This window comes from Mobula birostris, chromosome 3 (assembly GCF_030028105.1).
Source record: "Mobula birostris isolate sMobBir1 chromosome 3, sMobBir1.hap1, whole genome shotgun sequence".
Classification (NCBI taxonomy): domain Eukaryota; kingdom Metazoa; phylum Chordata; class Chondrichthyes; order Myliobatiformes; family Myliobatidae; genus Mobula; species Mobula birostris.
In genome coordinates this window covers 62,585,852-62,613,503 of record NC_092372.1, presented here as the reverse complement: position 1 = coordinate 62,613,503, position 27,652 = coordinate 62,585,852, and the positions used below count along the sequence as shown (strand labels likewise).

At 40.3% G+C, this 27,652-nt stretch overlaps 1 protein-coding gene across 4 annotated transcripts in view; it reads right to left on the bottom strand.

The window, feature by feature from the left end:
- The window catches only part of tec (tec protein tyrosine kinase), a 161,749-nt gene that overhangs the window by 93,258 nt on the left and 40,839 nt on the right, over window positions 1–27,652 (bottom strand). For all 4 annotated transcript variants that reach the window (XM_072252748.1, XM_072252747.1, XM_072252750.1 and 1 more), the window contains one exon: window positions 15,511–15,615. In XM_072252748.1, the coding sequence (XP_072108849.1) occupies window positions 15,511–15,615 (105 nt within the window). The remainder of the gene's footprint in view (window positions 1–15,510; window positions 15,616–27,652) is intronic.

The following is a 27,652-nucleotide window of genomic DNA, read 5'->3' as shown; positions in this document are numbered from 1 at the left end:
CAATCTGCTCAAAATTAACACAATTGGAAGCTTTGTTAGTAATATTTCTGAGACACTAAAGCAACAGGTACTGGAATCTGGAGCAACATTCAAAGTGCTGGAGGAACTCAATGGGACAGGCGGTATCTATAGAGAAAAACGGACTTTAGGAAGTTTTGGGTTAAGACTGTTCATCTGGACTTTTGAAGGGTATTAATCAAAAACATTGACTGTCCATTTCCCTCCATACATGTTAGTAGTATTGTTGTTGCTTTAAAAGCCAATTGCTTTATACAAAATCATGACTGAATGTTATCACCTTGAAAAACTGTTGATTGCTTGAATGTAGTGAATTTATTTGACAAATTTACTTCTCTGAAAGGTTAAAGTATATCAATCTAAATCTCTTTTTGTGCATTTATATCAACTACAACGTCAATGGAAAAGTTTGCCATTAACTGACACCTTACACATCAGCACAAGTAACTGCCACTAAAAAGGTTTCATTTTTAATCAAACTGAAGTTTATTTTTTTTATTATAAATAATCATATAAAAGCTTGGGTAATTCAACATTTGCCTTACCTATCCATCTGAAAATCACAGGTATATGTCTATTTTTTATGCCAATAAAAATAGTACATTCCATATAGTCAAGTCTAGTGGAACATAAACTGTTTTGCCATCTTGTAAACAACTCACAAGTTATAAGCATTGTATTCCAAAACAAAAATGATGAGTAAATTTATTTTTATTTCAGGAATTCCTACAAATACTTTTAGACTCAAAATGGTTTCAAAAAAATCCTGAAGAATTGTATCCTAGAGGACCTGTGCAGTTGATACAGAGTGAGTGTGTGGCAAGTAGTTGGAAGTAGGCAAGGAATTCTCATGATCTATTTACATAAATAATTGTAACCTTTTCAATATCCATTGGTCGCAGTTACACACCATTTGGGAATATTTGTGTCTATGCACCACTTAATTCACTATATGTTCGGAGTGAAACGAATTAGAGTTTGTATGGCTAAATAAATTGAGAAGCAAAGATATATATTTTTAAAATGGGTTAAAGCAGAATAAATGCAGATGTTAGAAGTTTGAAAAAAAATATGGGAATACAGTAATAGTCAAAGACTCTGGAGGAGCTCAGCAGGTCAGGCAGAATCTATGGAGAGAATTAGAATCAGGTTTAATATTACTGGTATATGGCATGAAATTTGTTGTTTTGCAGGCACAGTACATTGCAATACATAATTAAAAAACAATCAATGTTTTGGGTCAAGACACTTCATTGGGACAGAACTCTATGAATATTCAGTATGTCAGTAATTTGAATATTAACGCTATCACCTCTATTGCAGTTGCTGCCTAATCTCCTGAGCACTTTCAGCAGCTGTCTTCTGTTTGTATGTAAAACATTTTTTTGATTTAACAGTATTTTGGAACTACAGGGATAGAAATGTTTCAATATCCTTTAATAAGGCACCAACTATATGATTTGTAAAGAAAAGAAAATTGGCAGTAAGCATGGTAAACTGGATGGAAGACTGTATGAAGAAGAAAAAGTAAAAGTAGAGATTAAGGAGAGTATTTTTGTACACAGTGGTGAATTGAATAGAAAGCTTGAAGAAATGGGGTTCAAATTGGTATATTAAAAGGGAATAATTAATTTTGAGGAGACAAGGAAAGTATTATAAAATGATTAAAGTAAGAAGCATTACAGTGTCAGAAAATGTAATTTTAGTTTAAAAATTTTACACTGACAACATGGATGATATGCCAGGGTAGAAGGGCTGGAGGACTCAAAACATTAATTTTTTTTCAATCTAAGAACTTATAACTTCTTTTAAAAACATGCTTCAATCATCTTTTCTAGTTTTACTTGCAATGTAGATGTCAAAGCTGATTATGCAATATCATTCCATGATATCAGACTAATTCACAGAAATAATTAGACCACCAAAACTGCAACTGTCAGCAATGAAGTAAAGATGTAATAAGCCTGGACAGAACGTCTGCTTTTTACAAGACACGCAAACAGTACAAGAGCATAAGTTACAATAAAATAAACAATGCAAGCAAAGGTAGCAAATCACTTACAATTATGTCTGCAATTACAATTTTCAAGGACAGCATTATATTCAACTATTTTACAGATAATAAGATTTTTTTCATTGTTTTTAGTTTTCCAGCATGCTAGGCCCATATTTACTACTGCAAATTAGTGTGCAAGTTGATTTTTATTAAGGAATGAATTGAAGGGATTGAAAGGGTGTTGGAGGTGATATCTTCATAAACTGTGGTCATGAGCCAGAATCAGATTTATTCTGTCACGATGTCTTAGATTGACTCTCATACATAATGCTATACTGACCTTGCCACAATACTACAAATACAACAAATGCTATACTTACCTTGTTACAAGGTGTAATCATTAGCAAGTAGGCCATTAGGTGCTCCCAAGTTTGATATGGCACTTATGAAGAATATGGTTGATTCTGTATCTCATATTTTCTCATCAGGGCTTTGTATTCAAGAGCTCTGAATAGTCATTTAATCTCCATGAAATTAACTATAAACATTCATTTTCATTCCCTTCTTCCCATTCCCTTTCTTATTGCTTGGCTTCCCCAGTTATGAAGGATCATTGACCAGCCAAAAACATTTCCTGTTCCTGCCACAGATGCTGCCACACCTGCTAACAATCTACAGCATTTTCTTTTTCTAGTTTCAAATTACAAATATTGCTGCATATTCATAATACTAATTTACACTGGTCTCAAGAATGAAAACAAAAGGAGGATAGGACAGTGAATGCTGTCTACATGGACTTTAATAAGGTATTTGTCTCATAGAATGCTAATCCAGAATAAGATGTATGGAAACCATGCTGACTTGATAGAATAGTTTTAAAATGGATTGGACATAGAGCAGATAGGGTACTGGACAACAGAGAAATTGATGTAGTTGTGGTTAGTAAAGGATGTTGTAAAAGGATACAGTAGGATATGGATCAGTGCAGATATGGGCACAGGAATGGCAGATAGCAAGATCCCACAAGGAAAGCTAGTTTGGAAGAACAGATTACAGGGGATCCAGAAAAAGCTAGCTAATTGGATACATAATGGACTCAAAGGATAATGATGGAAGGTTGATATTTGGATTGGAGTACTATGACTAATGGTGTGCCACAGTGGTATAAACATAAAACATAGAAATTTACAGCACATTACAGGCCCTTCGGCCCACAATGTTGTGCCGACCAGGTAACCTACTCTAGAAACTGCCTAGAATTTCCAAAGTGCATAGCCTTCATTTTTCTAAACTCCATGTACCTATCTATGAGGCTCTTAAAAGGCCCTAATGTGTCTACTTCCAATACCTGGCAGTGCATTCCACGCACCCACCACTCTCTGTGTGAAAACTTACCCCTGACGTCCCCTCAGTGCCTATTTCCAAGCATCTTGAAACTATGCCCCCTCGTGTAGGCCACTTCAGCCCTGGGAAAAAGCCTCTGACTATCCACACAATCAATGCCCCTCACCATCTTATACACCTCTATCAGGTCACCTCTCATCCTCCGTCGCTCCAAGGAGAAAAGGCTAAGTTCTCATAAGGTACACCCTCCAATCCAGGCAACATCCTTGTAAATCTTCTCTGCACTCTCTCTTTACAGTATCTACATCCTTCCTGTAGTGAAGTGACCAGAACTGAACACCGTACTCCAAGTGGGGCCTGACCGAGGTCAAATATAGCTGTAACATTACCTCATAGCTCTTGAACTCAGTTCCAAGGTTGATGAATGCCAACACACTATACACCTTCTTAACAACGCTGTCAACCTGCGCAGCAGCTTGTGCTGGGCCTATTATTGTTCATTATTTATAGAAATGGTTTGTAAGAGAATGTACAAGGCATGGTTAGTAAAGTTGCAGATATCACTAAAACAGGTGGTTTAATTGAAGAGAAGGTGGTAATCAGAATTACAGTCGAATTTTGATCAACTGGATAAATGGAACCAGGAATGGCAAAAGCCATTCAATTCAAATAAGTGTGAGATGTTTATTTTGGGAAGTCAAGCCAGAACTTTCACTGTGAGCAGCAAGGCTCAGGAGAGTGTTGCAGAACAGAGTCATCTGGGAGTATTAGTACATAGCTCCCTCAAAGTAGCAGCTTTGGTAGACTGAATGGTGAAGGAGGATCAGTCAGGGTACCCAGTATAAGGACTTTGGGACATTACATTGCTATTGTACAAGGAACTGATGAGGCTGTACTTTGACTATTTTGTGTTACCCTGTAAAAGGAAAGATAACATTGAGCTGGAAAAAGTGCAAAGAAGATTAATGAGAATATTCCTGATGAAGCGTCTTGGCCTGAAATGTTGACAGTTTATTTATTTCCATAGACACTGCGTGACCTGCTGAGTTCCTCCAGCATTTTGTGTGTATTGCTCTGGATTTCCAGCATCTGCAGAATCTCTTGTGTTATTGAGAATATTGCCTGGTCCTGAGGCCTTGGGTTATGGTGAGAGGTTGAGCCAACTATTACTTTATTCCTTGGCATGTAGGAGACTGAGGGGTGATTTATAGAGGTGAATGAATCCATGAGAGACAGGGATGGGGTAAATGCACTGATTTTTCCTCAAGGAGTGGGAATCAGAAACTAGGAGAAGGTGAAACCAGAATGAACAGAGAAAGATTTAAAAGGGACCAAAGTAGCAACTTGTTCATGCAGAGGGTGGTGCATATTGGGAACGAACTTCCAGAAAAAGTGGTTGAAGCTGGTATTGTTACAATATTTAATAAATGTTTGGACAGGTACTTGAATCACAAAGGTTTGGAGGGATATGGGACAAATGTGAGCAATGTGACTAGTTTAGATGGGCATATTGGCTTGTGTCTGAGCTGTTTGACTCTATGGAATTTAATCCAGACAAGTATGAGGTGTTGTACTTCGGGAGGTCAAATAGTGAAAGTATGCAGTCAATGGCAAGACCCTTAATAGCACTGACATACAGAGGGATTTCAGGATCCAAGTCCATAGCTCCAAGAAGGTGGCAACACAAGTAGACAGAATGGTAAAGGAGGCTATTAAGTATGAAAGACATGTTGCAGCTATATAAAACTTTGGTTAGACCACATTTCAAATACTGTGTGCTCTTCTAGTTACCCAGTTACAGAAAGGATGGAGAGACATTGGAGAAGGTGCAGCACAGTGCCTGCATTAGAGTCATACAGTCATAGAAATGTACAGCACAGAAACAGGCACTTTGGCCTATCTAGTCCGCACTGAAACATTTAAGCTACCTACTCCCATCAATCTGCATTGGTACTATAGCCCTCCTTATGCAATGTACCAATCCAAAAGTTGAATTCGAGCTCAGATGAACCACTTGCACTGGCAGCTCATTACACACTTTCCCAACCCTCTGAGTGAAGAAGTTTCCCCTCATGTTCCCCTTAAACCTTTCACCTTTCATCCTTAACCCATGACCTCTAGTTATAGTTCCACCCAACCTTAGTGGAAAAAGCCTGCGTGCATTTTCCCTATCTATACCCCTCAATTTTATATACCTCTATTAAATCTCCCCTCAGTCCTCTATATTCCAAGGAATAAATTTCTAACCTATTCAATCTTTCCTCATAATGCAGGTCCTCCAGTCCCAGCAAAATCCTTGTAAATTTTCTCTGCACTCTTTCAATCTTATTTACATTTTTTTCTGTAGGTAGGTGACCAAAAGTGCACACAATACTCCAAATTAGGCCTCAACAATGTCTTATACAACTTCAACATAACATTCTATTTCCTGTACTCAGTGCTTTGATTTATGACGGCTGATGTGCCAGAGGCTTTCTTTATGACCCTATCTACCTATGATGACACTTTCAATGAATTATGGACCTGTATTCCCAAATTACTTTACCCTACAGCACTCCTCAGTGCCCTACCATGCACTGTGTAAGGTCTACCCTGGTTGGTCCTACCAAAGTGCAACACCTTGCACTTGTTTGCATTAAATTCCATCTGCCATTCTTCAGTCCATTTTTCCAGCTAGTCCAGATCTCGCTGCAAGCTCTGGTGTTCTTCCTCACTACCCACTACACCCCCAATCTTCATATCATCTGCGAATCTGATGATCCAGTTAAACACATTATCCAGATTGTTGATATAGATGACAAAACAACAGAACCCATACCGATACCTACGGCACTTCTCTAATCACAGGCCTTCAGTCAGAGAAACAACCACCTACTACCACTTACTGCCTTCTCCCACAAAGCCAATGTCTAATCCAATTTACTAGCTTGAATGCCGAGTGACTGAACCTTTTTGACCAACCTCTCATGCGGGACCTTGTCGAATGCCTTGCAGAAGTCATGTAGACAACATCCACTGCCTGCCTTCATCCACTTTCCTGGTAACTTCCTGAAAAAACTCTAAGATTAGTTAGACATGACCTACCACACACAAAGCCATGCTGACTATAACTAATCAGTATATGTCTATCCAAATACTCAAATACTCATATATCCAGTCCCTTAGAATACCTTCTATTAACTTTCCCATTACTTATGTCAGGCTCATTGGCCTATATTTCCTGGTTTATTTTTAGAGCCTTTCTTAAATAGTGCAATAATATTAGTTATTCGCCAATCCTCCGGTACCTCACCTGTCGCTAAAGATGACTTAAGCATCTCTGCTAGGGCCTCAGCAATTTCTGCGCTTGCCTCCCACAGGGTCTAAGAGAACACCTTGTCAGGCCCTGGGGAATTATTCACCCTAATTTGCATCAAGACAGTGAACACCTCCTCCTCTGCTTCTGTATAGGGTCCATGAAGTCGATGCCGCTGTGCCTGACCTCTATAGATGCTACGTCCATCTCCTGAGTAAATACAGATGCAAAAGATCAATTTAAGATCTCCCTCACCTCTTTTGGTTCCACACATGGATACCATTCAGCCCTTCCAGAGGACCAATTTAGTCCCTTGCAATTCTTTTGCTCCTTAAAATATCTGTGGAATCCCTTAGGATGCTCCTTCACCTTCTCTTCTAGGGCAACCTCGTGTCTTATTTTAGCCTTCTGATTTCTTTCTTAAGTGTTCTCTTGCATTTCTTATATTCCATAAACACCCCACATCCACCCTTGTCATAACTCCAGAGGATTTTCTGTTTTCCAGTTAAGGCCTCCTTCAGCCTTCTAAGCTTCACCATACAGAACTTTACCCTATCTAACCTCTCATCATACTTTGTGAGTAGTATCAAGTAATCCACTCACTGAACTTGTCCCAACACACCAATTTCTTCCTGAATCAGGGCGACCAATTCTGTAGATAGTAGTCTAGGTCATTTTCTCATCAATATCATACATAATTGAAGCATTGCCTCCCCACTCTCTCACTAGCAATAAATGATCTTTCGTCACCTTTCCTAATAATTTGCAGTACCTGCCATTTGTAAATCATACACAAGACCATGAGGATAATATTGTTCCGGAAAAATTAACTATTTCACATTTTCGCTCATCATTCTCCTTCCCAGACAACTCCCCACTTTCTTGACTTATCTGTACCTCTTCATGGTTGGCTTATGACTTTTTAGTTAGTTTCCTGCTTATCTTTGTATCAGCAGCAATTTAGTGACCATTTCTTTGATGCTTTCATCCAGCATTTATAAAAATTGTTTTGTCACCCACACTTAAACTATACTATTTTTACTGCGAATCTCTATGCTAGATCCAGTCATGATAGCACACCACATATTACATCTGCCAAGCAAGAAGTGACTCATTTATGCCTGTTCTGCTTCCTGCTAGCAAGCCAAACTTCTATACATGCTAATATTTTACTTCCCACACTACAAACCATCATATTCTATAAAAAATTTTAAAGCAGCACCTTACCAAATGCTTCTGGAAACATAATCAAACAGTTGCCTGTGATTGACAGCACATTCTGCCTTCAAACAACTCCAATAATTTGGTAATTTACCATGGCTCTGTCACAAAACCTGTTGACTTTGCTAAAGTACCTTAAATTTTTTAAGTGTTCTATTACAACAGTTTAATAACCTTAACATTCGTAATATTTCCTTTTGCAGGTATTAAACTAACTAACCTGTAGTTTCCTACGCTCTGCTTCCTGCCATTTTTAAGTTAAAAAATGTTGCACTTCTCCACTCTAACGAAAACTTCCCCAAGAACAAAATTTTGCCAGAGGGGGCAACTTTTTGCATGCTGCTCCCAGAGGAAATATCCCCGAAGACAACTACTACCACAGAAATCTGCAGCCACAGCACTACAGTAAGTACTTTTGTTTCAAGTTACTTAAAAGAACTAGCAGTCTTCACAACCAGCAGACTAGGGACTCCAGATCACCAAGGAGTGAGTGCAGGAGCTGTAAGTTCAGGGACTGCCTCCATTGTCTCAGGGAGGACTGCAGACACAACTGAAGTTCAGAGTGCTAAGGTACAACACCACCACCATCCTCCTGGCTAATATACAATCTCTGGAAAATAAAATTAAAGACCAAAGGAATTGGAGACTGGAGTACCAAAGAGACATTAGGAACAGTTGTATACTCTGCTTCACAAAGAAATGGCTCACCCCCAGCACTCAAGGGAATTTTAACTGGACTAGCTTGAAAAAGTCTCTGACTACCAAGTCTCTGACAAACATGTCACCTGTAGAATCAGAGGAGCCCACACACCACCATCAAGAATACAATCCCAAGCTCAGCTCAACATTCAATACTATCAGCCCCTCAGAACTAATCAGCAAATTCAATATTTGGGCCTCCCTCTGCAAATGGATCCTTAACTTCCTTACTGGGGGACCACAGTCAGGGTGTATCAGTATTAACATCTCCCCTTTGCTGGCATTCAACACAAGTGCTTCTCAAGGATACAAAGTTAGCTCACTCATCTACTGCATTTGACTATATGGCTAATCTCAAACATCATCTATCAGCTCCCCAATGAGACCACTGATACTGGCAGGAACTCAGAGAGCAATGAGGAGCTGTACAGAATTGAGATCAGCTAGTTGAGGGACGTTGCAATAAAAATCTCATGCTCAACATCAGCAAGACCAAGGAGTTAATTGTGAATTTCAGGAAGCAAAAAGTCAGGTTACACACATCAGTCCTCATTGAGGGGTTAATAGTAGAAGGGATGTGCAGCTTCAAGTTCCTGAGTGTCGATATTTTGGAGGACTACATGGTACAGAGGTTCCAATTTGCAGGATTGAAAGAGGCTGCAGAGGGTTGTAGTTTTCAGTGAGCTCCATCACGGGTGCAAGCCTCCCCACCATCGAGGACATCTTCATAAAAGGATGCCTCAAGAAGGTGGCATATACCATTGAGGCCCTCGCCATCTGGGCCATACCCTCTTCTCATCACTACCATCAAGGAGAAGGTATAGAAGCCAGCTAGTTTATCATAATGCAATTTAATTTTACGTTCAGTTTGAGGGAGAGAAAGATGAGTCCAAGTCTAGTATTTAAACAAGTACGAGCAATTAAACAGGCACTTTAAGCCAAAATATTTGTGACAGTCTATTGTAGCCTTTACGCTGTGTCTTCCTCTTCCTCTCTCTACACTTAAAGCTTGTTTTACTTTGTGTTCCCAATTCTGATGAAAAGCCATTAACCTGAAATGTTAATTCTGTTTTCACTCATCCGTACCTGCTGATATTTATAGCACATTGTTTTTATTTCTGATTTCCTGCCCCACGTTATATGTTGCTTTTGAAATCTATTTGTTTCTTTATATTTAATGATATTTTTGCTTTGTGCATGAAGGAATAAGACTTCACCTATCACATGGAAGGTTAAAGAGCCTGAAAACGTGTACCACCAGGCTGGAGGAAAGTTTCTATCCCACTGTAATCAGGGTCTTGCATGATGTGATAGAATCCTGACCTCCTAATCTACCTCATTATAATCTTGCACTTTATTGTTTACTTGCACTGGACTTTCTGTAGACTTTAACTGTATTCTGCATTGTTACAGTTTTACCTTTTTCTACCTTATTTGATCTGATTGAACAGTATGCAAGACAAGCTTTTCACTATACGTATCTTGCTATATGTGACAATAATATACCAATAAGAATAATAAACATATCACCATCATCATCATCAGGTGCCATGCCCAGTTTGAGCTTTGACATCGCCCACACACTCCTGTTTCGGGACAAGTGTATCAATTCATTGATATTCATTTCCAGTTCTCTGGCTGCTGTCTCCATCATCATTTGTCTTTGCCTTCCTCTTGCTTTCTTCCCTTCAATCTTTCTCATAATTATCGTGCATTCTAACTCCTCTTTCCTAATCACATGTCCAATGAAGTTACGTTGCCTTTTCATGATCTCATACATTATTTCTCTTTTTGTGTTTGCTCTGTTCATGACATCCTCGTCAGATATTCGTTTCGTCCAGGATATTCTTTGCATCCTCCTCAAAAACCACATCTCTGCTGCTACAATTCGTTTTCTCACGTTACTAGATATTGTCCAACATTTTGAGCCATATAACATAACTGGACAAACGTAACATTTCAGTACTCTGAGAGATTATTGATGTTTTCACCGTCAACTTTAATTCCCAAGATTAAACATATACAAACTTGAAAACACTTAGATTAAAACTACCCAAGACAGAAGAGGGAAGGGGAAAAACAGACATTAAAAATCTACACAAGTCAGATAAAACTTCAAAGGATACATTTTCATCAATGAAAACAGGATTCAGCACTCCATGCAGGCATATGCAATTCTGATAAGTACACACCACTAAACTTAAATGAGAACACAACCCAGAAAATTGAAGAAAAAGTTAACCAATAGAAGAGCATGGCCGTCCATGGAAAACATCCGCAAGATCTGAACAGACTAGATGTCAACAAGGAAGTGTGAAACACCTGGCTCAGAGTTGGAGAACCCCTCCCAGAAACAGAAGGATTTCTTGTGGCAATACAGGACCAGGTGGTTAACACAAAAAAATATCAAATATACATAATAAAAGACCAACAAATTCAAGATGATAATTGTAGAAATGCCAAGAGAAACCAGAAACCATCCAACGCATTATAGGATCCTACAGCAGTTTAACTCAATCTGATTACTTACCCAGGCAGAATAAAGTGGCAAACATCATTCACCAAAATTCTGCTTTAAAATACAGACTCATAAAAGAAACCATATGTTACTATAAACACAAGCCTGATCCTGTTTTAGATTCAGAATCCCACAAATTATATTATGACCGATCCATTATTACAGATTGGACAATCATAATAGCCATTTGGATATAATAACCCAGGATAAACAAGCAAGAACAACTTACTTAATAGATATAGCCATTCCAAACACACATACTGTAACTTAGAGAAATCAACAAGTGAAAAACACCAGAAATATGCTGAATTAAAAGAGGGAATTGAAAGACCTTGGAACATAAACAAGGCATACATTGTTCGAACAGTAATATTTACGACTGGTATCATTCCAAAGGCCCTACACTATAGCATTAAACAATTAGGGCTACACAGCAATATCTATGTAAATCTTCAGAAAGCCACAATACTAAACACCACTATAATAGTCTTAAAGTTCCTAGCAATTGAGAAATGAACCTGCTTGGCTATGCCTGTAACTCAGGTTTTACCAGCTTGAGCTGGGAAATAATAATAATAATAACTTCCCACTTTATTCTAACATGGGTTAGCATGAAGCTTGTCAACAGTAGCAATACCAAGAAAATGTAAGTAAGTCTAACAGGGACAAGTGCAGTAGAGCAATCATTCGGAAGTGAAAAGAAAGAGGATCATTCATGAAATATGAATTCCTAAACCAAAAGGTTAAGCAATTTAAAGAAAGGAACAAGAAAAAAGTAGTTTTCAAGTTAATGAAAAGCATCTACAAAACAATTAATGTTCCTCCCTGCATAATTTCTTTATATAACTGACACATATGATGTCAGCAAAATTGCAGATATACAGTATCCTAGAGTCTTTCAGAAACAGATGGAGAGAATTAGAAGTGACTGAAAACGTACAAAAAAGGTAACTTTAAAAATCATTGCAAAAGATATGGAACAGATATATTACTGACTTTTTTTTTTTAGCTTGAGAGAACAATGAGACATCTGAGCTCTATTCCCAATGGTGTATAGAAGGCTAAAGACAAAGGTTACAAATTTGGACAAGAGACCCATAATGGTTACAAAAGATAGGACAAGGTAATAACAAGGTTTATAAACAACAATGTGTTAGAGCTAGTACGTTGAGAAAAGTGAAGCAATAAGAATTCTGTTGGAGAAAGAGATGAAAGGTGAATAGAATCAGACATGATTGCATTCTGACTAAGTTGGAGTTTATTTACCATGGCATTTGAGAATCCCAACATGAAGAGTGATACTAGCCATGCAAAGCTAGTATGAAAGCAATGAGTGTGAGGTAAATAGGTATAAATATAGAGGTTAGACTAGCTTGATTATGGCTAGGTAATGGAAAAACAGTTCAACTTTAAATAAGCTACTATGATCATATAACACTGGGTTTCATCACCTGCAGATATCTGGGAAGTCTGATGGAGCAGTGGTTATGATGGAATTTCTGGGGCCATTTCTACCATAACTATAGAAATGGTGAAATGGGCGGAGAGTAAATTTGCTTGGAACCATTGCATCAGGTTTGGTGCGAAGTAAAGGATTCAGGAAAGAATAAAATCTGGATATTCCTACATGCCCAAAATGATCAGTCTGGATGTCAGCGTCAGTGAGGATTTCCATCTGATTTGCAGCCAAGCAGATCATGGGTAGATTAAGCCAAGTGAAGCAGCAATAGCAGATTGTTACATATGGCTTTGGGGATCCAGGAGATGATCTATGGATTTTGAACTTTTATTATATATAACCCAGCCAATTCAAATTGGCTGTGCCATGATTTCTCTCCAGCAGGATTGACTGGGGGCCAAAGTGGTTCTTATGTTTTATTTTGACCTATGCCACAGGATGAATTTTGAATCTTCCGCATAATCACTATAATGGGCCTACAACCATGAAGAAGGTGTGCTTCATCCACTTTGATAACTGTTTAAGGAGATTTGGCATGTCATCAAAGGTTCTGACTAACTATTACATATTGTATATTGGAAAGCATTATGACCTGTTACATCACAGACTTTAATGGAAACTCAAAAGGATACAGAGAGTGATGGAGTCAGCCAGTCCATCATATGTACAACTCTCCCCACCAGTGAGAAGACTTACAAGAGGTGATGTCTCAGGAAAGCGATAAAGGATACCCACATTCTGAGCCATGCCCACTTCTCATTGCTGCTATCAGGCAGGAGAAAGAGCAGCCTGAAGACCCACACCTCAAGGTTCAGAAACAGTTTCTTCCCCTCAGCCGTCAGGTTCTTGAAACTACTTAAGTAATCTTAATTCTATCTAAATCTATATTTTACTTGACTTGCATTAATGTCATTATATTTATTTTTGTTTATTTTGTTATGTAAGTTATGAAAAGGTTAATATGAGTGTATGTAACTTATATATAGCATATTTGTAATGTACTATTCTGTTGCTCCAAAAGCAAGAGACCAGAGTTGGGGTCGACCATGAATGTTGTGTCCTAGCTGTCTAGATTCGATATGCAACCCAGGGCAGTACAATGTGGAGAGCAAGCTGTTGCCAATGCAGCAGACTTCCTTCTCCATGCAGCTAATGAATCCAAAGGAATGCAAAAAACAATACAGTTTGGCACCAGTGTCGTCACAGGAGTTGCCAGTTAGCATTGAACTCCATGTATGACTGCTTCATGGATTCAAGGTAGCAGAGGATTTAGATCAGAGTTTTCCTTCTCCTAGATGAACCCTGTCTGCCAGGATGCCAGCATCAATGAGGATTTTCGTGTACACACAAAATAATCTGCAGATGCTGGGGTCAAAGCAACAATCACAACACGCTGGAGGAACTCAGCAAGTCAGACAGCATCCGTGGAAAAGATCGGTCAACGTTTCGAGCTGGAACCCTTCATCAGGACTGAAGAGGGAAGGGGCAGAGGCCCTATAAAGAAGGTGGGGGGAGGGTGGGAAGGAGAAAGCTGGTAGGTTCCAGGTGAAGAACCAGTAAGGGGAAAGATAAAGGGGTGGGGGAGGGGAGGCAGGGAGGTGACAGGCAGGAAAGGTGAAGAAGGAATAGGGGAAAACACAATGGGTAGTAGAAGGAGGCAGAACCCATGAGGGAGGCGATAGGCAGCTGGGGGAGGGGCAGAGTGACATAGGGATAGGGGAAGGGAGGGGAAGGGAATTAATATATTTCCCTCTTCACACCTCTCCGCTTTCCACAGAGATTGGTCCCTCCGCGACTCCCTGGTCCACACGTCCCTCCCCACGGATCTCCCACCTGGCACTTATCCCTGTAAGCGCAAGTGCTACACCTGTCCCTACACCTCCTCTCTTGCCACTATTCAGGGCCCCTAACAGTCCTTCCAAGTGAGGTAACACTTCACTTGTGAGTCTATTGGGGTCATCTATTGCATCAGGTGCTCCTGGTGCGGCCTCCTCTACATCGGTGAATCCCGATGCAGATTTGGAGACCGCTTCGTTGAGTACCTCCGCTCCATCTGCCAAAACAGACAGGATCTCCCAGTAGCCAGCCACTTCAACTCTGCTTCCCACTCCCATTCAGATATGTCCATACATGGCCTCCTCTACTGCCATGATGAGGCTAAACTCAGGTTGGAGGAGCAACACCTCATATACCATCTAGGCAGTCTCCAGCCCCTTGGTATGAACATAGAATTCTCTAACTTCCGCTAATTCCTTCCCCCACCCTTCCCCTATCCCTACGTCACTCTGCCCCCTCCTCCAGCTGCCTATCACCTCCCTCATGGTTCCGCCTCCTTCTACTACCCATTGTGTTTTCCCCTATTCTTTCTTCACCTTTCCTGCCTATCACCTCCCTGCTTCCCTTCCCCCACCTCTTTATCTTTCCCCTTACTGGTTTTTCACCTGGAACCTCCCAGCCTTCTCCTTCCCACCCTCCCCCCACCTTCTTTATAGGGTCTCTGCCCCTTCCCTCTACAGTCCTGACAAAGGGTTCCGGCCCGAAACGTCAACCGATCTTTTCCACGGATGCTGCCCGACCTGCTGAGTTCCTCCCGCGTGTTGTGAGTGAGGATTTTCATGTAAATTTGTCAAAAACTAATTTTCACGGTATTTATACCCTAGATATAAATGCCTTTGACAACGAACGTGAACTTGTAGAATGCTCTGCAAAGGTATTCAAGAAGCATTTCACTTCCCTCTGTAAGTACCTTTGGAACAATACATCTGCAATTTACTGAGTGCAAATCTCCTCCCAGCCATATTCAATGCGATTTGACCATCAGTTACCCTTGATAAAGATTCTAGAAACTGTTCCCACCTTAATCACCCAGCCAAAATAAGGAAAGGCTCTTCTAAATTGCATCACACCCAAAGAACAAAAAAATTACACTAGAAGGATGAAATAAATAACAATCAACATACCTGAAAAGGATACTTGTTTTGACAAGGAATAGGACTACTGTCATGCTTCACAATTTCTGCACACTTGATTTTTTGTAAGTCAATGGAGCCCTTTTTGTGCTTTTTCTGGAGAAAGATTTAAAACAAATTTGTAAGTTCTGCTACTAGTACATCAGGAATATTCTACATATTAATTTTCACTAAACCAAATGCTGTAGGAAGTAATAATTTAGTACTGTACATACATTCAGCCAAATCATGCATACCTTCGAATACTGTGTCTTGGATAGCTACACAAGATACTGTAAAATGCTGTTAATCTGCTCATGAGTTTCTGTAGAAGCAAATTTCCCAGACTATCAGAAGTTATTATACTAATAGTTTAATGCACTTTTAATATAATATTTGTTTCAAGCTATTACACGACAGAATCCAGTGTGTGGGAAGTGAGCACAAGATACAGCACCCCAGTGAATTGGAAGGGAGCATGGGGTTTCAGGGCCCATTTTTGTTAGTCCAGGAACCAGCACCCATTGAAACAGATATCAAAATATCGAGATCTCCAAACTGATTTTGATTAGCATTTACTTGTTCAATCTTATAATTAGAGCGGCATAAGCCATATTAAAATTGTTTTCACAGCCAAATTATCTTTTCTTGTAAACTTTCTCCTAAAATTTATGATGACAAATGTAATTCTCTCTCCATCTCCATCTTTTTGTTTGGTGAAAATCAGTTTGTGCAATTGAATATTACTTCTGCACCTTCTTCTATTAACTGGGACACAATACTTACCTAGAAACACTATGATTTCTTATTATAATTCTGGCCCTTACCACACCGGCAACTCTAAATTCCTGGGTGTTACCATTTCACAGGACCAATCCTGAGCCCAGCATGCAAGTGCAATTACGCAAAAAACATGGCAGGCCCACTACTTTCTGAGAAGTTTGTGAAGATTCACCACCTAAAATTTTAAAAAATGTTTGTGCCATAAAAAAAATAAATGTGTGGTGGAGAGTATATTGAGTGGTTGCATCAAGGCCTAGTGTGGAAACCTCAATGCCTTTGTACAGAAAAGCCTATAAAAATTAGCCCAGTCATCACTGGTAAAGCCCTCCCCATTATTTGGCACATTTACACAGAGCGTTGTTGCAGGGCATCGGCATCCATCATCAGGAACCCCCATCACCAATGTCATGCTCTCTTCTCAATTCTGCCATCAGAAAGGTGGTACAGAAGCCTCAGGATTCATACCACCAGCTTCCGGAACAGTTATTACCACTGAACCATCAGCCTCTTGAACCAAGGGGGATAACTTCACTCTAATTCAATTACACCATCACTGAAATGTTCCCACAACCCATGGACTTTTCATGTCATGTTCATGATATTTGTTGCTTATTTATGTATTATTATTATTATTTCTTGCTTTTTTGTATTTGCACCATTTGCACATTGGTTGAACACCCAAGTTGGTTTTATTGGGTCTATTACGGTTGCTATTCAATTTTAGATTTATTGAATCTGCCCGCAAGAATCTCCAGGTTGTATGTAGTGATATATATGTATTTTGACAATAAATTTACTTTGAACTTCTACTTACACACCAAATCAAATTTCACACACAATATACAAAAGTGCAACAGCAATGTGTTCTTTAATCAAATCCTGGCCAAGTGCTACAAAAGTCAAAGAACCATTGCAGATAGGAATTGAACAGATACACCCAGAAATCTAGCCTCCACGGCCGCCTGCGACAACAAATTCCACAAATTCACCACCCTCTGGCTAAAGAAATTTCTCCAGATCTCAGTTTTAAATGAACGCCCCTCTATCCTGAGGCTGTTCCCTCTTGTCCCTCCCCCACCATGGGAAATATCCTTTCCACGTCTACTCTGTGTAGCCCCCCGGCCACCCTCAGGGTCGCTCGGCTCGCTGCCGTCTAGGGAAACAGCCCTCGGCCCTGCCAAACTGGGTAATTAGTTTGTGTGGATGCTGTGTGATGTACCCCACCCCGCCCAATTAACAGACAATACACCAGATACAATTAAATAATTTACAGTTTATAGATATTAGACCATAAGACCATAAGACAAAGTAGCAGAAGTCGGCCATTCGGCCCATCGAGTCTGTTCCGCCATTTTATCATGAGCTGATCCATTCTCCCATTTAGTCCCACTCCCCCGCCTTCTCACCATAACCTTTGATGCCCTGGTACTCAGATACCTATCAATCTCTGCCTTAAATACACCCAATGACTTGGCCTCCACTGCTGCCCGTGGCAACAAATTCCATAGATTCAGCACCCTCTGACTAAAAAAATTTCTTCGCATTTCTGTTCTGAATGGGCGCTCTTCAATCCTTAAGTCATGCCCTCTCGTACTAGACTCCCCCATCATGGGAAACAACTTTGCCACATCCACTCTGTCCATGCCTTTCAACATTTGAAATGTTTCTATGAGGTCTCCCCTCATTCTTCTAAACTCCAAGGAATACAGTCCAAGAGCGGACAAACGTTCCTCATATGTTAACCCTCTCATTCCCGGAATCATTCTAGTGAATCTTCTCTTTACCCTCTCCAACGTCAGCACATCCTTTCTTAAATAAGGAGACCAAACCTGCCCACAGTACTCCAAGTGAGGTCTCACCAGCGCCTTATACAGCCTCAACATCACATCCCTGCTCCTATACTCTATTCCTCTAGAAATGAATGCCAACATTGCATTCGCCTTCTTCACTACCGACTCAACCTGGAGGTTAACTTTAAGAGTATCCTGTACGATGACTCCCAAGTCCCGTTGCATCTCTGAACTTTGAATTCTTTCCTCATTTAAATAATAGTCTGCCCGTTTATTTTTTCTGCCAAAGTGCATAACCATACATTTTCCAACATTGTACTTCATTTGCCACTTCTCTGCCCATTCTTCCAATCTATCCAAGTCTCTCTGCAGACTCTCCGTGTCCTCAGCACTACCGGCCCCTCCACCTATCTTCGTATCGTCAGCAAACTTAGCCACAAAGCCATCTATTCCATAATCCAAATCATTGATGTACAATGTAAAAAGAAGCGGCCCCAACACAGACCCCTGTGGAACACCACTGGTAACCGTCAGCCAATCTGAATAGGATCCCTTTATTCCCACTCTCTGTTTCCTGCCAATCAGCCAACGCTCTATCCACGTATGTAACCTTCCTGTAATTCCATGGGCTCTTATCTTGTTAAGTAGCCTCATGCGTGGCACCTTGTCAAAGGCCTTCTGAAAATCCAAATATACAACATCCACTGCATCTCTCTTGTCTAGCCTACTGGTAATTTCCTCAAAAAATTGTAATAGGTTTATCAGGCAGGATTTTCCTTTAAGGAATCCACGCTGAGTTCTGCCTATCTTGTCATATGCCTCCAGGTACTCTGTAACCTCATCCTTGACAATCGACTCCAACAACTTCCCAACCACCGATGTCAAGCTAACAAGTCTATAATTTCCTTTTTGCTTCCTTGCCCCCTTCTTAACTAGCGGAGTGACATTTGCAATCTTCCAGCCCTCCGGAACCATGCCAGAACCTATCGACTTTTGAAAGATCATCACTAATGCCTCCGCAATCTCCACAGCTACTTCCTTCAGAACACACCGGTGCATTCCATCTGGTCCAGGAGATTTATCTACCTTTAGACTATTCAGCTTCCTGAGTACTTTCTCTGTCGTAATTATGACTGCGCACACTTCTCTTCCCTGCCATCCTTGAGTGTCCGGTATACTGCTGATGTCTTCCTCAGTGAAGACTAATGCAAAATACTCGTTCAGTTCCTCTGCCATCTCCTTATCTCCCATTACAATTTCTCCAGCATCATTTTCTATTGGTCCTATATCTACTCTCACCTGTCTTTTACTCTTTATATACTTGAAAAAGTTTTTAGTATCCTCTTTGATATTATTTGCTAGCTTCCTTTTATAGTTAATCTTTTCCCTCTTAATGACCTTCTTGATTTCCTTTTGTAAGGTTTTAAAAACTTCCCAATCCTCTGTCTTCCCACTAATTTTTGCTTCCTTGTATGCCCTCTCCTTTGCTTTAACTTTGGCTTTGACTTCTCTTGTCAACCACGGTTGCATCCTTTTTCCACTCGAAAATTTCTTCTTTTTTGGAATATACCTGTCTTGCACCTTCCTCACTTCTCGCATAAACTCCAGCCACTGCTGCTCTGCTGTCTTTCCCACCAGTGTCCCTTTCCAGTCAACTTTGGCCAGTTCCTCTCTCATGCCACTGTAATTTCCTTTACTCCACTGAAATACCGACACATCAGATTTCGGCTTCTCTTTTTCAAATTTCACAGTGAACTCAATCATGTTATGACCACTGCCTCCTAGGGGTTCCTTCACCTCAATCTCTCTAATCACCTCCGGTTCATTACACAATACCCAATCCAGTACAGCTGATCCCCTAGTGGGCTCAACAACAAGCCGTTCTGAAAAGCCATCTAGCAGACCTTCTACAAATTCTCTCTCTTGAGATCCAGTGCCGACCTGATTTTCCCAATCCACTCGCATGTTAAAATCCCCCACAATTATCATAACACTGCCCTTCTGACAAGCCTTTTCTATTTCCAGTTGTAATTTGTAGTCCACATCCCTGCAGCTGTTTGGAGGCCTATAAATAACTGCCATCAGGGTCCTTTTACCCCTGTTATTTCTTAGCTCAACCCATAAAGATCCTGCACCTTCTGATCCTATATCACCTCTTTCTAATGATTTAATATCATTTCTTACCAATAAAGCCACGCCTCCCCCTCTGCGTACCTTCCTATCCTTCCGATACACCATGTATCCTTGGACATTCAGCTCCCAGAGACATGCATCCTTTAGCCAGGTCTCAGTGATGGCCACAATATCATACCTGCCAATCTGCAGCTGTACGACAAGATCATACACCTTATTCCTTATGCTGCATGCATTTAAGTATAACACCTTAAGACCAGTATTTGATACTTTTCGCTTTGATTTCACTGCAACTTTATTGCACTGCAACTCATCCCAATGACTACAAATTTGCCCCATCATCTGCCTGTCTTTCCTGACATCTTTACTGCTCACTATCTTAGACTTATTTCTGTTTTCCCTTTCATCCGCTCTGTCATTCCGGTTCTCGTCCCCCTGCCAAATTAGTTTAAACCCTCCCTAACAGCTCTATTAAACTTTCCCGCCAGGATATTGGTCCCCTTCGGGTTCAGGTGTAACCTGCCCTTTTTGAACAGGTCATACTTCCCCCGGAAGAGATCCCAATTATCCAAGAATCTGAAGCCCTGCCCCCTACACCAGTCTCTCAGCCACGCATTCATCTGCCTGATCCTACTATTCTTGCCCTCGCTAGCACGTGGCACAGGTAGCAATCCTGAGATTACTACCCTGGAGGTCCTGCTTCTCTGCTTCCTTCCTAACTCCTGGACATCTCTCTTCAGGACCTCCTCCTTTGTCCTATCTATGTCATTGGTACCAACATGTACCAAGACAACTGGCTGCTCACCCTCTCCCTTCAGAATATTCAGGACCCAATCCAAGACATCCTGTACCCCAGCACCTGGGAGGCAACACACCATGCAGGTATCTCTATCAGGCTCACAGAATCTCCTGTCCATTCCCCTGACTATGGAATCCCCTATGACTACTGCATTTCTCTTCTCCCTCCTTCTCTCCTGCACAACAGCGCCAGGCTCAGTGCTAGAGACCCGTTCACCGTAGGCGTCCCCTGTCAGGTCATCCCCCTCAACAGCATCCAGAACAAGATATTTGTTGCTGAGGGGGACAGCCACAGGTGTGCTCTCCACCATCCGGGCATTTCCCTTCCCTCTCTTGACAGTGACCCAGTTTTCTGACCCCTGTAGCCTAAGGATGACTATCTCCCTGTAGCTCCTGTCTATCACCTCTTCACTTTCCCTGATAAGCAGTGGGTCATCAAGCTGCAGCTCCAGATCCCTGACACGGTCTCTGAGGAGCTGCATCTCGGTGCACCTGGTGCAGATGTGGCCATCACGGAGGCTGGAGGTCTCCTAGGATTCCCACATCTGACACCCTGAACAAAGCACTAACCCTGCAGGCGTGCTATCTAATTCTACAGGAATGAAACAGGAAAAATAAGTCTACTCACCCACTTACCCTGCCAAACAAATGAATTTTTTAAAACCATTAGCTCGTACCGTTAGCTGTGTGAGACCTGTTGTTCCTGTCTGTCCGGGCCAATTAGCGAAAGGGGGGGGGGGAGGAGAAAAAAAAAGAGTTGAGAGTTGGTGCTTCGCTCTCGCCTCTTCCCGTTTACCGCCAAAACCCGTTGAAGCCAAAGCCCCACACTCTGCTCCCACTCACTCCGCTGCCCGCTCCGACAACTGCCTGCTGTATCGGGTGGTCTTCTTTTTAAACTCTCCGCGCTGTCCTGTTGATGTCACGCGCCTGCGCAGTCTCATCCTTCTTGCACTCGAAGAAGTTTTTTATAAAAACTGCCTTCCTTCAGAATTCAGCTCCCACGACACGCTGTAGACCCAATTCAAAAGAGAGCCATTGGCAGCAACCTGCCTTTTTAAACTCTCCGTGCTGTCCTGTTGACGTCACACGCCTGTGCAGTCTCGTCCTTCTTGCACTCGAAGAAGTTTTTTAAAAAACTGCCTTCCTTCAGAATTCTGCTCCCACGACGCCCTGTAGTCCCGATCCAAATGGGAACTACATAAATTAATATTACGGGAACTACATAAATTAATAGAGAATAAAATATAAAAGGAAAATAACAGGCGCCACACTTATCAAAGTTCAATCTCTTCGTGCACAAACAGTTGGAGCTCTGGACCCTTCTTTTTCACCCTGCGACCCCTCGGACCACCTCAACCAGCCGCCTGGGATCAACCACAGTGGTCAACCAGACCCTCCACATGAGTCCGTCTCCTCTCCTCGCCAAACACCCTCCTCGGGGTCCGACCCCGTTAGCGGACATCACAGCACCTGGTTCATCCTCTGTCCCTCTCTCCCGCCTTCTGCCCCAAAACCCCACGCATACAATATCTTCAGACACACCAGAAGCATAACAACTATCGCAATTGGTTCATTCGTCCTCATAATACAAAACCAACTGCTAGCGGGAAGGACTTTCTCAGCGCTTAACATAACAAAGAATCATTCCCAAGTATAACACAACAAGGAAACCATTTTAAATTTAACATACAAAAAAAACCTCGTACATCTGTTTAAGCCTTTCAACATTCTAAAGGTTTCAATGAGATCCCCCCTCATCCTTCTGAATTCCAGCAAGTACAGACCCAGAGCCATCGTATGATAACCTTTTCATTTCCGGAATTATCCTTGTGAACCTTCTCTGAATCCTCTCTAATGCCAGCACATCTTTTCTAAGATGAGAAGCCCAAAACTGATCATGATATCAAGGTGAGGCCTCACTAGGGCCTCATAAAGCTTCAGCATCATATCCCTGCTCTTGTATTCGAGACCTTGTGAATACTGTTGGGCGAGAAGGTGAACGTGTTAAACAGTGGAAACGTGTAAAGCCATTGGCTACAGGACAATTGTAAATGGCATTGAATCAGCTGTCCAATTTTATTGCTATCTCAATCACCTTCCTCTGAGTTTTGCTGCTCGTTATCAGAACGCAGATACCAGATGGCATTCACCATACTTCTTTTTGGGATCAGAAACAAGTTTAATGTTTAAAGTAAACAAGCTTTTAAGACAGTATTTTGGTGGATGGTCAATAATCCGAGACATTAAGTTGGTTTGTCTTTTCTGTGGAAATTTCCAGCAATTTCTGGTTTTGCATTGTTTACTTACAGCTGTAGGAACTGAGAATAGCAAATAGGCAAAAATCCCTTAAGTGCACAGTCAGCATTGAGTTACACAGCACAGAAACTTGTCTTTTGGCACAACATGCCCATGCCTACCAAGATGATTTCTGGAGCTAGTCCCAAATGCCTGCACTTGGATCATATCCCCCTAAACTTCTACTGTTCGGCAGGACCTGCTGAAGGGTCTCAACCCAAAAACGTTGACTGTACTTTTTTCCATAGATGCAACCTGGCCTGCTGAGTTGCTCTAGCATTTTGTGTGTGTCACCTTTACCTCTTCCTTGAACAGCTCATTCCATATTTCCCTCACGCTATGTATGGAAAAACTTGCCACTCAAATCTCCTTTGAATCTTCCCCCTCCCACTGTAAACCTATGCCCCCTAGTTTTAAACTCACCCAGCCTAGCAAAATGACTGTGTCCATCCACCTTATCAATGACCCTAATGATTTAATAAACCTTTATAAGGTCATTCCTCAGCTTCCTTCACTCCAGGTAAAACAGTCTCAGTCTGCTTCTGAGAGTTCTGAAATTATCACAAGGGCTTAAAAGGTATCAGTGGCTTAAGAGAAAACATAGTTATCCTATTCCAATATATAATTACTGGTTGGCAAGTGTAACATACTTCCAATTTGCTGAACCTGTTGAAGCAGGCAATATTGATGATCACAATAAACAGACCTAGATAGCTCTCAAGGTCTTTTCTTAAAACTACAAAATCTTTACTTGAATCTCTGACTTCATCTATAGTGCTGGAAATTGAAATATATAGATATCTGTTCTTCTTCTGCTGTGCAACCTACTTACATAAATAGTAGCAAGCATGTACAAATTGCTTTTCACATCAAAATTCTGTCATACTATTTAAGAAATGCTTTATCTCTTCTAGAAAATAAAATAGCAAATTATGCATTTTATGTTTTATTTAAAATGTCCAACACAATTTGGTGAAATTATTTTGAATATCTTTTTTTGACTATCTGTCAGGATTTCAATAGACAATAGTGTTAAGAGATAACATGTTGCAGTCAAAAAAGATGCGTCACACAAAGCAAAGGAAAAAGTTATCTGGTCGCCTTCACTCGGAGACATCTAGCACGCCAGCGTACTTTCTTATTTTAATTAGGAAATAAAATGCTGATTACTGAGTATATTGTAGTTCTGACACAAATTAATTTGCGATCCTCCTCAACAATAATTTACTTGTACCTGTATTTTTAACAGAAGTCCCACACCACAAAAGATTTAATGAGCAATAAAGTGATGATATTAGAGTTATTTTGCAAAAAAAGTTAGGTATTAAGGAACAACTTCAAAGAAGATATGAAAGATGGCACACAGGATGTTTTAGAGGGGGAATTCAAAAGGTTGGTAACCAATGATCCCTCTAATTTGTAATGACCAGTGTGCACAAAAATCTTGTGTTTTTTGCCCAGTGCACACTGAATAATTTCTTCAATAAAACAGTATAAATAAGCCAGTTCTACAATCAGCAGACAAATCGTTGCAAACTCCACGTTGTCAATGCCAGCCGCATCAGAAACCAGAAAAGGAAATGTGATTGTGTATAATCGTGAAATATACTTAACATGCCAATGAGGTAGAGGGTGATAACCCTTTGTGTACGGTTTGAATTCCTTTGTGCGCTAGTAGCAAAAGTAGTAGGTGTGTGTGCACTCACCTTATAGGGAACATCGTTGGTAACTACTCAGATGAAGGAAAAGCCACCAGAAGCAGAGACAATTGAAATCAGCACTGCCCAGAGGCCAGAAATGGTGACAAACAAACTTGTTATCTCACTTTCCTGGAATGACGAAGGGTCAACCTGAAACATTAACTAGCTTCCCACCACGTGACTTGCTGAGTGTTTCCAAAATGTCCTGTAATTATTTCAAAAAGCAGTTGTACCCATCCTTAAAATTTTTCAAACCCAAGGGCCAGTCTCATAAGGCATCAATATGTATACTAAATTTTAAACAATGCCTGTATTTATGACATGACATTATGACTTTAAAAATATTAAACACCAAATTCCAATTTTAAATCAAATAATCATTATTATCTACTAAACAATTACATCTGCTGATCAAACTACCATTGTACCAAGTTTGTGGAGCTGCAGTCTGGCAAATTACTTCGCTCAGTAACAAATTAACTAATTCTATTTACAATTTCACTGCAAGTGAATTGTTTTCACATGAAATTTCAAATTTGGTTTATAAATATAAGGTAGAAATATTTGACAAATGATTATGATTCAAAAGTAAATTATGCTAGTTCAAGTTACTTATACAATTATATGAAACCACATTCTTACAGTTGGCTCCTGTAATTGACAAAAAGTACAAGGTGCTCATGAAGAAAAGCTTCAGAATTTTTTTTCTAACCAGGAATCTCCGGTAATAAGGTTCCTCATTTCAAAAAAAATATGGGATGCAAGGAGAATCATTCTAAAACTTATTTTTGATATTTTTGTTAATTGTGTAATTAATCATATATAAGAAAATCAATATATTGCTAATGATTTGACAATATAGTATCACAGCCTTGAATGTTTTCTTGAGCTATTGGAATGCATTTGCAGTGCATTGCGATTAATTAGGCCATCAGTTAATCGGGGCATCTGCTTATTTGGGAAAATGCTTAAAGAGCAAAAACTAATTGAGTAAGTAGCTGGGATTCTCTTCATTTATTTGGGACACGATGTCACTTAATTGGGACAGAATACTGTTGCTGAAGAGCTTTTAACTAGTGTCAGATGCATGCACTTGAGTAGCCATTAGACACGATGCTATGCTTGAACAAAACCATTTTTCAAAGTAGCGCCAGGTGCATGTGTTGGTGTTCAAAAAGCAGTGATTTTTGTCACTGATAGTTGCTGAGAAATAAGCAGTAAGATCATTCAGAACTGTTTCATCTAACATAGAATAGTACAGCACATTACAGGTCTTTCGGCCTACCATGTTGTGCTGACCCTCAAACCCTGCCTCCCATATAACCCCCCCCCCTCTTAAATTCCTCCATATACCTGTCTAGTGGTCTCTTAAAATTCACTAGTGTATCTGCCTCCACCACTGACTCAGGCAGTGCATTCCACGCACCAACCACTCTCTCAGTAAAAAACCTTCCTCTAATATCCCCCTTGAACTTCCCACCCCTTACCTTAAAGCCATGTCCTCTTGTATTGAGCAGTGGTGCCCTGGGGAAGAGGCGCTGGCTGTCCACTCTATCTATTCCTCTTATTATCTTGTATACCTCTATCATGTCTCCTCTCATCCTCCTTCTCTCCAAAGAGTAAAGCCCTAACTCACCGCGGTTTCAAGCATTCAAGCTTGGAGATGCGAGAAACGGCCAAAAATAAACATGAAATTATTTCACTACTTCAACAAGTTACATACTACGAAGAATTTGAAGGTATCATCGACCATCTTAAATGTTACAATGAAAACGAAGAGTTGGAGGATGCAACCATCAAAAGCATTGAAAGAAGGCAGTACATTATCTGCACTAGGTGACTGTGCTGATTTTTTTCCATTATGTACACTGGATTATTTCCTCCATTGATAACTATCGGGAACAAATACACAAATTTTATATTACTGTAGTAGTATTGACAGTGAACTAATTTATTCTGTATTTCATTTAAACACATCACTTGTTACTCAGTTAAATTGTAACTTGTCTTTTTTTTTAATCCCTTTTTAACCATTTCCATGAAACATCAGCTAATTGAGGAGCTGCTTAATTGGGCCAAAATGTATTGGGCCCGATGTGGCTCAATTAACTGGAATCCACTGTACTTGCTGTTTTTGATCCGCATTACGTAATCAAAGATTTTAAGTTAAGTAGGAATACATAAAATGTCAACGAGCTCTGAGAAAGAGTTCAGTTTCTTTTAATGAATAATATTTTTTGTTTTTCAAACTACCAGGTCATGCCAAAAGTCCATTCATACATCTAAACCTCTTGAAAAAACTAAAACATTTGAATAATCTGAGTTTAAGGAAAGGCATAATATAAATGGAAACTTACTTTCCTCTTTCAGTGATCTTTTCCACGAGACTATAAAGTACAAAGTAAATTTATTATCAAAGTACATTACAGTGCCTTGGAAGTTTTCATGTTTTATTGTTTGACAACATTGAATCACAGTGGATTTAATTTGGCTTTTTTGACACTGATCAAAAGAAAAAGACTATTTCATGTCAAAGTAAAACCAGATCTCTATAATGTGATTTAAGTTAATTACAAATATAAGTCACAAAATAATTAACTGCATAAGTATTCACCCCCTTTAATATGATACATCAAATCATCACTGGTACAGCCA